The sequence below is a fragment of the Fulmarus glacialis genome, unplaced genomic scaffold (assembly GCF_000690835.1).
Source record: "Fulmarus glacialis isolate BGI_N327 unplaced genomic scaffold, ASM69083v1 scaffold44275, whole genome shotgun sequence".
NCBI lineage: Eukaryota > Metazoa > Chordata > Aves > Procellariiformes > Procellariidae > Fulmarus > Fulmarus glacialis.
Window position 1 is genome coordinate 5,607 of NW_009214472.1, and position 12,731 is coordinate 18,337.

Here is a 12,731-nt window from a genome sequence, read left to right on the forward strand (position 1 = left end):
AAAAATAAAAAAAAAAAAAGCTGTCACTGTCCACAGGAACCATGTCTAGTCACGTTTTCAGTCAGTCAGTCAGCTAGCTGAGGGTCATGTCATTATTTAGTTTCTGTAGAAAAAACACAAGTACAAAAATAGTATCAAACAGCAACATACCTATTTTAAAATATATATATTATAAAACATAATCGTTACAACAGCATATAAATATGGCTTTTAATATATTTAGAAGAATAATATTAAAATTTTAAATATGCTTCTCTAGCATTTAAAGAAATACCTCTTTTTCTGAGCAGTGTGTGAAAGCCAGCAATTTTTCTGCAGTATACTGTTGATACAAAATATAGTTAACTACTTTTTTTTTATTCTGTAGTATATTTCAACTATGGTGCAATTACTTTTTTGAAAACATTTTTGCACGGAAATAAATTATTATAAATATACATGTTAAACTTCAGGATTTTAATAGAGTTTTAACTAAAAAAATGAATGCAAATCAAATCAGCAATACAGGAGTTTTTCAGGTCACGGGTAACAAAAGACAACAATAACCAAGTATTTCATGACAGAATAAATGTTTTTCAACTTAGTAAGTAACTAAATAATTATTTAAAAACAAAACCAAGCATTTTCAGAAGGAGAAAAACGCAATCAATCTATTTGGTGTGGATTAAAGCCAATCAGCAATGATTATTAAGAGCCACAGAATCCAACCCTAGACACCTGTGTTTTGCATGTCTAATATAGTGCTAGTTAGAAGCTCTGCTTTCTGAGGACTCCTTGAAAGCTTTGTGAAAAATTTTTGGGGTGGGTTTTTGGTTTGGGGGTTTTTTTTGGGGGGGTGGGAGGGGGTGTATTTAAATAGAACTGCTAGGTTGCAATGAAGAGATTAATCGGAATTCCACAATACATTCTTCTGAAAGATACCAAATCCTTTCCTTCCTCTTCTGTTTTTGAGTGATATAATTTACACAACAGACATCAGAAAACTGCAGTGAGGTTCTCATGAAAGACTCAAAGCAATGCAAAAACCTGAGTCGAGAGCACAAGCTGGACAACCCCAAGAACATTAAGATAGCTTCTGCTTTTAGCAACTGCCTAGAAGTAGACCCTGTAGTTGTCTTCTCAAGCCTACACCGACTCAAAGCAAGACGGTTTAAAGTGATTATTTCAACCATTAATACTTACTTAGCATAAGAGGAGAGAACCTCACCCCAAAAAAACTTACAGTAGAACTTAAAGTAGTTAAGAGAACCTTATTGGTCAGTATTTCCATCATTTCTCTGCTACTTTTAACTACTCATACAAACAATTGAATTTTCATTGACTTGTAGGAGAGCCAGAGCCTGCAAAATTCATTAGATGGATTAGTTTAGAATATTAATAGACATGTATTCAAATTCTCCTGATAAACAAAGGTTGTTGTAAGGTAATACTGTTCTTATGATAAGAAGTTCACATTGCAAAAGCATTATCAGTAGCACACCACTACCATAAAACATTTTTTAAATGTTTAAATAAACATTTATTTAAATGTTTAAATACAATTGTTTTGTAAATTATATTAAAAAAAGATGATTTACATATGAAAAATCTTATTGGGGAAAAAACTTCAAAAAGTCAGAGAAAAACTGCATTCAAATAATAAATATTTTAATTAAATTGACTAACTCAATTTAAATAAATTTATTTTCATATAGATTTTATTGAATTCACAGGTCTTATCACGAATTTTAATCAGAGTACCTTGTATAGAAAGGACTATTGCAGAAATCCAGTCACCTTGTTAGAGATAAAAGGCAAGCAATACAATAGGACTTTAGAAAGGATTTTATCTTTTTTAAAAGGCAATGACTTCCTTAAGTGAAAACTCACAGAAGTTTTAGCTAAGAAGATTATTTCCTCCAGCTAAAATTCAAAAAGAACAAAAGTTAGTATTCTCACATCTTAAAAAAAAAGAAGTACTATTTCAGAGGTAGAGAGAATTCCATCCCCTTTCACATGCACAATTTAAAGCTTTAATTGAAAACAAAATATAAGCCTCAAAACTGCTGCAAAACTTGTCTGTCAGTCAGTCCAATGCAGAGTCACACAGTGGTAAGCTTGATTTAAATGGGCAAGCCCTTTTGAAAAGGAGCACAGATGCAATCTTTCTTATTACATACCATTTCGTTTGAATTTGAGAAACTGCCTAAAGGACAAATAGAGAGCAAGTAATTTTGTCTGTCTACCCTGCGAAGACAGCCTGCTAAGAGACTCAGAATCAGGAACCTGATGTACAAGGATGTAACAAGATGTAACAGAGTAAATTTAGAAAGCTCTTCTACCTGAGTGATTACACGGACACAGCAGATGAAAGGCTAACCAGAGGGGAAATATTCAGCAGTCATTTGCACCAGAATTACAGGTAATCTGTCCAAGATTTAGGGCGTTCGTCTTTGAACAAACTAAAACTAGTACTCTTTATTATTTGAAAAATTACAGAAATGCAAAAACCTAGGAAAGGACAAAGAGCTCTGCTGTAATTTTGCACGTGTAAAAAGATTATTCTTCAAATATGACCCCATTTCTCCAGTTTTCTAATTAGGTAAAATGTCACAATAGCAAATGTGTATGTCTTACCCTCACCTTATAAGGGAGTTCAGGTTTCTAAATAGTCAATAATAAGTATATATTAGAATTTTCAAACCTGACTTGAAATATAAAGTAAATTTTAGCCTTTTGAAAATCCCATTTGGTGACCAACTGCACCTTTTGTCAGCTGGAGCCCTTAAAGAATCTTCTCAAAAAAAAAAAAATCACACTGGAAAAATGTCTGCTTGTGTATGTGTGCACACGCGTCTGTGTGTGTGAATTAAAAAAAAAAAAAAAAATCAGTTTTAGATTGACAATCAGAAGAGAACTTCCCAGTCTTCTCACCCATAATTATCTTTCTTAAAAACAAAGAAAGAAAAAGTAAGGATAAATCATCTTTCTAATTGCAGATGCATATCGCATCTACATTTTTCTAGTAAAAAGTAGTCAAGGCAGACCTGGTATTACATTACACTTTACATCAGTTTTTCCTGTAGTGACCAAATGGCTGGCCTTTTATTATTGGAAGTAAAAGACACATTAAAAACAAACAAAACCTTTGTACAAAGGTTTTGTGCACGGGTATAAGTTACTTAAAATTGCATTCACCAGAGCTGCTGATTAAAAAAAGTTTCAAATGAGTTTTAGCTACAGTTCAGTGCAGGAGAAGAATGCTAGAAATCCATTTTTTTAATAAGCAAGTTGTGTATAAAGACTAAGGCCACCTTTAGTAACTGCTGCTTATCAACAGAACAACATGGAAGTCCTTAGGAAAAAAGGAGGAAAAGAACACTGCGGGCAAAATCTTTTTCGGTCTTTGCAACTCCCAGGTCACAAAGAGTATCTACACAAAGAAAGGTACAAGGAGTGAAGCTTAGAAGTAAAATACTGATGTGAGGAGAGTCAGGATTTCATGCGATGTTTTCTGAATGAGTTAAAAGTAAAACTGCATGTCCCCTATAAAGATAATACAGCTACTGAAATAATTTGGAAGCTACAGTAATATTTGGGAGTTATTTTGTAGAAAACAAGGCTTAGCCTTTCCTCCCCCAACTATATTTCTCTTTTGGTAATAGTCCTAATGTAAAAAAAAAAAAAAAAAAAAAAAAATTCATATAATCTGAATCAAATAAATGTTTTAAAAGAACAAGTGAATTTTGGTCCCTGAAGTCTGTAAAACCTCTCTAGGAGCTCAGCCAGCTTTCATAGGCCATAAGCATCAGCTAATACATTCTCAAAGTAATTATCTTAAACGTACACCTCAATCCCAACACAACAAGCTCTGCAGTATTTTCTTTGCTATCACATATTCCAGCTACACCTGATTTCTGAGAATCCAGATGACCCAAATATCCCAAACCTTCGGTTTCACCTGGCAACCTTCCCTGTCCTTCCCATGTCCTTTGTATTTACCCCTTCCCTCCTCTGCCCTTCAAGGACTAAACTCTGCATCTTTATCCAACACCATTGTGAGGGCATGTGTTTTTAATGAAAGAAAGACACACACAAGCTGATCTCAGTTCCATTGTTTATTTTTGCATACTCTTTTCAATGTTAACTGATACTCTTATGTACATAAAGTGAGTATTTCTATGAACATCCAGATTGATGTTCATCAACTGGTTCATATTTGTTCAAAAATTATAAAAATAGATTTTCACTAAAGTGTACATGTGCATATATAAGCATACACACACCCATATATACATATATATGTATACACACATATATATCACAAATTAAATTTCAAGTTGTTAGCTAAAAATAGATTTAAAGTTTATCATTATATGTTCATATCTAACTTCAAAATATTTTCCCTATCACTATTTCAAGTAGTTGAACTTTTAAGTAACAGCTGAGGCTGGGTACTCACCTGCTCAGTAAGTTCTCTGACGTTTGTTAGATTCTTCCGTAGGTGAGTCTGCCAACCTCACTTTAAGCCTGACACCATTCACAATCTTGCCATGTAACGCAGTTATGGCATCACTGGCACTTGCTCTATCTGCAAATTTTGCATAGCCCACATTTTTTCCAGCCACAAGGTAAACTTTTATCAAGTGTCCAAAACGACTGGGGCAAGGGGGCAGGGGGGGGAGAAAAGAAAAAAAGATAATTTACAGGTTTTGCTGCAACATAAATACCTATTATCCAATCTGAAATACATATGATTTGGTAGCTGCAAAAAGTATATTCTCATACGTATGCTATATTTTCTTGTGCTGCCCTCTTCCAAAACTCCCAATTTTCATATTCCCTTCTCCAGGCAGGAATAAAAATATAACCAGAAGTTTGTAGGCAATGTTTTCTATGGAATATTACAATAGAACCACAAGCACAAGTGATATATCTCTTATTTAAAAGAATACGTAAAGCTAATCAATACCACAGTCCCCAAACACTAAATGGTACTCAAAAAAACCCACAAAAACAAAACAACAAAAAAACCCAAACAAACCAAAAAGAACATACACACAAACCAGCATATAATTCAGAGGCTAAACTTGCATCTCGCTTAAATGAACTTGCTCAGTTGTGATTCATCTTTGAAAAGGCCTCATTGAAATGACTCAGAAAGCAAGCGCTAAAGCTTTACAGAAAAACCCAGATTTCCAAGTCCTCAGGAGATTCCTAGAAAGTTCCTTAAAAAATGTTTTAAAAAACTTCATACTGAAGTTATACAAGTGTCAAGACTAGGGTGCATAGCCTTTTTCTTCTCCAACATCTGATTAAGAAAATTCAGTTTATCAAATAAGTACAGTTTTAAATTCCACACAAGTGCATATTGTTTCTTTTCCTTTCCTGGTGCTTCGAAAATATTTTGGCTTTCCAAAGATTTGGAAATGCCAGCTATTAGAAAAAGGAAATGTCTTTTTCTTCAAGAGTATACTAAAAATAAATAATATAAAATACTGGAGAACAGCTAACTATGGACTTGTTTTAAAGATGGCAAAAATTGTCTCTCAAGTCTTTGCTCCTCATAGCGAGGTAGTGTGAAAGGACGGTCGAAATCATGTTAGTAAGATGCAAACCATCAAAATGTCTCAGGATACATCAGAAAAAAAACTCCCTATACTGACTCCCCTAAGTTACTGTGGAAATTTATCAAAATACTTAAAATTCCTTATAGAAATATGTACAAGAAAATGCCAAATAAATTAGGCTATAAGAACTGGAAGTTCCACATTTTTTGGTTAAAAAATGTTAAGAGACTAGACATTTTACTTCAGATTACGTTAATCAATAATAAAGCTGCTGTACTGATGACATTGCATCTATGCTTCAAGGTGAATTCCATTACACTCTTGCTTCAAAAAGCAACTGTTACCTATTGATCACTTACTACTTATTGATCACTGTGCACTGTCTTTTCTGGAAAGAGTTTTCATTATGACAATCTTTTTTATTTTCAACATTTATTTTAAATATTTCGTGGGGTTTTTTTTGGTTAGAGAACATTTAATTGTAAGTGGAGTCTTACCAGAACACATCCTCCAATACATTTACAGGTAAAGGATGAGGATGAAAAAGTATGAAAAGCCTTTCCTTCACAGAAGTGTCAGGTGGAACTTTTTTTTTGTGTGGTGGAAGTATGGCATCTGTTTGCGGCTGAAGTAACTGTGAGCCAGAAGTTCCTCCAAATGCCTGCCGAGACACAGGAAAAAAATGCAAGTATAAGTTAGCCAATGGGGGGGGAAAAGTCATTTTACCTTATTTACAATTTTTGTTCCTATCACAGGACATAAACAAGCTCTACCAGTTCTCATCTTAATTAATTTTTTTACTTCGGTTATTTCATTGAATTGGACAATAAATCCAAGTAAGGTCAGACACCTTTACAGGGAACAAAAATGTACAAACCAACCAGAGGAACATCTTAAAAATGTAGCATCTGAAACAGTTACAGAAGAAAGTAAGCAGTGCTTTTTACTGACGTATCTGAAGTTTCTTACAACAATTCAGAAGAATATTAACAGTATCCATTATATTAACTTACAGGAGGTGTCCTATACTGCTGAACAATTGCATTGTTACTCCGCAACACTGATGACACATGGGCTGTTACCAGCTGTGTTGCCATTTTTCTGATAAGGCTGCAAGCAGAAGTGATAATAAACTATTTTAAAGAAAGAGCTAAGTTACGGTAATCTTAAATTCAGCAAAAGAAAATAAGTTTTAATGCACATCTGAAAGTATCTCTGGAAATCTGTAAACTCATGTAGATAACGAAAAGCTTTCATGACACTCTAGATATGATCTGAAAGTATGCGTGCTAGCTGCAACTCACTGAAAACAGTCATACATTTCTACACATAGAGATACAAACTCTTCTTTGCTTTTTTTAATATTCTAGGGGAAAAAAAAATTTAAAATTAACTCTACAGAGCCCACTACATTTTGTGAAAGGTGCCTAAAAGGCAGAAGGGACAGAACAATTTCACCTGTTTCAATAAAGACCACAGAGATTCAATTCAGAAGTCAGAATATTATCACAGAAAGTTTACTTCCAGCTCTCATTTTCCAGTAATTTGTCTTTGTTCTGTTGCTGAATAAGAAAAAACAATTGCACTTTTTGCATAGATTCACAGCCCATGTTGTAGGACCATGAAATAGTAGGAATTATTGAAGAATGAAGGAAATGGTTTGCAAGAAGGACGGTTGCAATGATTTTTTGTTTGCTTGTTTGTTTTTAGTTTAGATCAGGCACGCACTTCTGAAGTGAATCTCCCCACTGTCCCTCCTTACTGTCCTCATTCATATCGCAGAATAGGTTTGACATGAACTAGATTCCTTTAGGATGAAACTGAGCCAAAATATTCACTGCGGGAGCATACCTAAACTGCTCCAACTTGTAATGGGCATTCAAACCACAGCAACAGATTGGAGATGGTCAAGTAGAACCTGACGATCCCCATACAGTGGGGATGTCAGATCCTCAGCACCCAACAGTTTTACTCTACATATGTGCTTCACAAGGCTACTATTTGCAGTACTGCAAACACAACCAAGAGATCAAGTAGATAAAACTGGTTTTAATATAAAAACCTCATCAAAAACACATTCCAGCCTTGTTAGATATTACAGAGACATTTACAAAGATTCTTGCCAAATCCAAGATTTTCCAATGTATCTTAAGAATATATATTTTAATCTTTTCTTTACCGAAGACTAGTAAGTTTCTAAAGGTTTATTTTAAACCATTTAAAAAAAAAAAAAAACCCAAAACACCTAAATTTCAGAAAATACTATCTACAAGTATGAAACAAGATCACAGTGACATTGCTGTTACTACTTCTGTTCAAAATTTATTTACTTAAAATTTTGCTCTCCAGAACACAACTTACAACTTTCTATCTCTATGTATTGGTACTTACTCTGAGCTATCACTCCCATCTTCTAGGAAAATGACAGTTAATCGATTTCCAGGAGGATACTCAAAACCATGTAATTTATACTTGGCATATATAGCTGACGCAGCAGTACTGTACTGAATCACAGCGTACCCTACAAATGCAGTGCAGACAGTTTCAGTATGATATGGGTAAATCCTAAGAACAAACTACACTCATATAAAGCAACATGATTAAACTGCCCATTAGTCATGGATGATACAAAATTCCTAAGTCCTTTTACAACACATTACATTACTTAATAGCAACATCAGTATTATTCACAAAGAAAGCTTCAGTGGAATTAACTAGTGACAGATCAGCTCTATTTATGCTAACTTGAAAAGCTGGTAATAAAGCAACACAAGTGAAAACACGTCTTCTTCCTTAACCCTGAATTAGAAACAAAAGCATATACAGTTTCATTTTAAAATGCTATTATCCCATCAACAGTGAATCTCAAGTACTGTAAAGCTGCATTTTAACTCTCTGAATCATTTCCATTTCAAGCTTCTTGGAGAACAGATCTCTTCCGCATTTTTCTCAGCAATAGCAAAACAACAAGACGGCTGAAACCAAAACAATCCTTCCAATCAAAACATGATTTGTTCTGGAATGATTTAATCCAGTTTAATCACGTCAGCTTCTCCACATAGACACACCACCACCACCCCCATTTCATGATGAAAACTCGAAAGATCTGTTTACAGAACATTTAAACTAGATTTCTAATAATTTTTGAAACTTTTTCTCCATTTATTCTGCCCAAAACCATTAACTTAATTTGACCAAAAACCACTTCTCACAGTTTGGATTCTGTCCTTCTCGAGATTCTATTATCTGAAAATAAAGGTATTTAAGGCTACCTGTAAACAGGGGTTCAAACAAAACTGAATTTTTGGGTTTATGCATCAGTGATAGCAGCAACCATTGTTACATAAAACATTAACTCTTTCCAACAAGTGTACTGTATTTTGCAATACAAATTAATTGAAGTATAATTAAAAGGCATTCCCTTCATAGAAAGGAAAAAAAACCTTCTGTACTTTTACTTACCACTATTAGTATGAGGATCTCGCTGAACATCACAATATTCCAGTCCTGGGACTAGATCAAAGAGGGCGAACAGCTGCTCTTGGATAAAGGGGAGCCGTGATACCACTGACAGACGTTTGGAGACTGACTCTTGAATTCTGCTCTCATTTTTTTCAAAACTACAAAACTCTGGCTGCCCACCTCAAGAATCAACATAAAAATAAATAATTTGAGTCATCACACTAGCATGCCTTCATTTCATATGTATTTTTCATTCAACTTTTCAAAGTAATTTAAGTCAATTATATACTAAAGGTAATGCGTTTATTTCACCAATGCAGGTCACAAAATAATCAACTAAAGCAAAGCAAGCCATAAAAATATAGAAACGAAATGCCTAGCTTGTTTCTAACTCCAACATCCAATCTACTATTTCAGTGTTGACCTAAGCCTCCGTTAGCTTCCCTTCTTCCAAACTGCATTCTTACTTTGTGACCATACACAAGACTACAAATCATTTTTAGTATAAAAAGTTGTGACTTACAAAACGGAAGTGTATTTCCTCTTGGTTCTTGCCTCGTGTTATTACTGTAATAATCATGTTCAAAAGACTCAGATGACTTATTTTTAGGTTCAGCCAAAATGGCCCTGTAGCCTGAAAGAAACAACCACACATATAGCAACACCTCAGCACATCTGAATTATCTGACCAGATCTGCATTCTCCAAGTACTATATTTAGAAACATATTATTCAGAAAACCCAGTAAGTGCTGGCTTTAGGAAAACAATTAATCTATAACTCTTGAGGTCTGCCATAATAATTGCGTGAAAGTTAACAACTTCTACATAGAACTACTCCTAGTCACAAGTTAAGCACAACAGAGCCTACTTGCTGTGAGAGTGACTGAGCACTGGCACAGGTTGCCCAGAGAGGTTGTGGAGTCTCCGTCCTTGGAGATATTCAAAAGCCATCTGGACATGGTCCTGGGCAACCTGCTGTAGGTGACTATGCTTGAGCAGAGGGGTTGGGCAAGATGACCTCCAGAGGTCCCTTCCAACTTCAACCATTCTGTGATACTTGGCAGGATTCAGAGATGTTCCAGAGGCAATCACCTGAACCTCCATGCTATAACAGCAGTTTATATATGTTTTCCACTGATCTAGGTTTTGCTTTTATGAAAGAAATAAGTATTACTGTCAGACTACCCAACTAATTTCATTTTAACCTCACAGCAAAAAGGAAATAAAATTTAACTTCTAAGTAATCTCAGACTCATATTCCTATGCAAGAATTGTCACAAATATAATTTTTGTAGAACCACTTATGATAGATATGATGTAGAACCACCACGTGTGTTACTGGAGAAAAAAGAAAAAAACCCACACAAGAACAAAAAAACAACCACACCCACACACCAAGTTGTTTCATATTTACGATTAAGCAAACATTGAACAGGAGGTTGGACTGGAAGGCTGCTGTTAGGTTTCCCCCAAAGCCTTTCTTCTCCTGATGAGCAAACCCAGTTCCCTCCATCCCTCCTCATAAGTCTTGCGCTTCAGCCCCGACCACCTTGGTGGCCTTCCACTGGACTCACTTGAATTCATTAACACCTTTTTGGTACTAGAGCATAAATGACAAATGGTTGGTCATAAAGCACACAGTCTTGCATTCTGTAACAGATTAATCATGACATTAAATGAAAACAAACAAACAAACTCCCCAAACTTCAATTAAGATTAATTTGTTCTTAAATAAATGTAATCACAACAGAATCCCTATGGATTATCAAATATATTTTTATATATAAACTCATTTTATATCAAAAAATATTTGATTAAAAATGCATATTCCCAGGGATCTATTAAAATGAGGTTGAAGGCTACATTACAGGCCAGTAATAACGCATGAAGGAAAACTGTATCCACTTCCAAACTCTTTTCACTGATCTTACTTGTCGTTTGGTCCTGCAAGAATGTAATCAGGTGACTGTTCTCAGTGAATGTTAATAATACTGGTTTTTCATTTGCAATAGAACTTTGTCTCAAGATGTGTTTACATCATAAATAATACACCCGCAAATAAAACTAAAAATTAAAGGTACATTAATGACGATACACACTTATTGTGAAAAACTTGAAAGAATTCAGTCAGATTCTTACTTCGATCACACTCTTCAATTGCTCGGGCAGCTTGCGATGGTTTTAAATACCTCACATAGCCCAAACCTTTACTCTCTCCAGTAGTCTTGTTTTTAATAATGCTGCAATATTCAATGTCTCCATACATCTAGAACAATTAAAAAGCATATTAATTTACAATATTTGAAAACGCATTAAAGTTCCAGCCCTTCTGATAAATTAAGACAAAGGCAATTTAAAATAACAATTAACAAATAGCCAATCAGTACCTTAAACTTCTCTCGCAGATCTTCCTCCGTATAGGATTTTGGTATCATAACAAAGATTCGTGTAAGCTCCTCATCTTCAACATCTCGGTGGCTTCCAGAAGCTCTTGACTGTGCAATAAATACCTAATGAAATAATTACATAGACATGAATTACTGGAGAAAGGGTCTTAACGACATTATCAACAATCAAGAAAAACAGTTTGTTTTAACAAGTCTTTGTATTTACCTTTCACATAAGCTAGCTTTCCTAATATGGAAAAAAAGAACACCTCTGATCGTAGATGCATCTGTGACAAAAGACCTACAAATATAATACACCCCAAATGGTTTCCCAAACAGGACAGAGGCCAGCAGAAGTTTTCACTGGGGATAATGAAGAATGGTCAGGAATATCAAAGCCTGATTCAGCAGCACTGCCAATGTCACAGGTGGCATGTGAGGTAGCAAAAAATGCATTACTGCAACAGGCCTGGTATAGCAGTAGGCACAAAAAATAAGCAAGCAAACAAACAAACAAGCTTAGCAGCTTATTAAAACCTTGCTACTGCAGTTCACTGCTCAGTTGGGCCAAAGTCTGCAGGTCTAATGCTCTATGAAGGATCGTAACTTCTCACATCTGTAACTGTTAAAATCCTTTTTAATTATTGAAATAAATTTAATCTCATAAGTGCACCCCAGAAGACAACCAGGCAAAAAAACCCCACAAAAAACGAACAACAAACCAACGCAAAACAATCGAAGAAAAATACAAATAACCTTCAAAGTAAGCCTCTTACGCAAAAGCAGCAACTGATTTCACAGAGCTCTTAAATTATTTTTCTAATAGTCATGCAGGGGAGTAAGGAATACAACTCTGATCTTCTGGCTTCTAATGACAAGTTCTTTAGAAAAGATTTTACTGACTCAATTGCTTTTTCACATGAAACGAGGAATCTTCTTTCACTGTTCAAAGTTATTCATATCTTCTCAGTGCTTGGGGAATATGAAAACAATTCAAGAGGTTGAAAGCTGCCAGCGAGTTCCATAGATTAAAAAAAAAACAATTGTTTTGAAAGAACTGTGCACAAGATACAAAACCAATATAAAATATACTTGCAAAGACAGTTCAACTTATCCACGTTGATCTTGCTTACAACACCTAAAATATACTGTCTTAGAATATTTCGCAAAGATTCCCTCAACGTTTAAAAAAAAAAAAAGAAAAGCTAGTTTCCAGGTACTGCGTTTTCCCCAGGCCTGTTGCAGCTCATGCCACGCGTGGGAACTTCAGGCAGGGGTGGGACCCCCTGCAGCTCCTCCTGAAGAGCACCGCCGAGCCCGCAAGCCCCGCAG

At 35.0% G+C, this 12,731-nt stretch overlaps 1 protein-coding gene across 1 annotated transcript; it reads right to left on the reverse strand.

Moving 5' to 3' along the window:
* Nucleotides 1–4,445: 4,445 nt before the first annotated feature.
* On the reverse strand, nucleotides 4,446–11,522 carry RBM45 (RNA binding motif protein 45; the record flags this gene model as incomplete). The annotated part of the gene is made up of 8 exons (XM_009578563.1): nucleotides 4,446–4,638; nucleotides 6,047–6,210; nucleotides 6,563–6,659; nucleotides 7,941–8,070; nucleotides 9,012–9,191; nucleotides 9,535–9,645; nucleotides 11,152–11,278; nucleotides 11,400–11,522. Coding segments are annotated over 8 exons (1,125 nt in total), but the record flags the coding sequence as incomplete, so codon positions are not given.
* Between the last annotated feature and the right edge of the window lie 1,209 nt (nucleotides 11,523–12,731).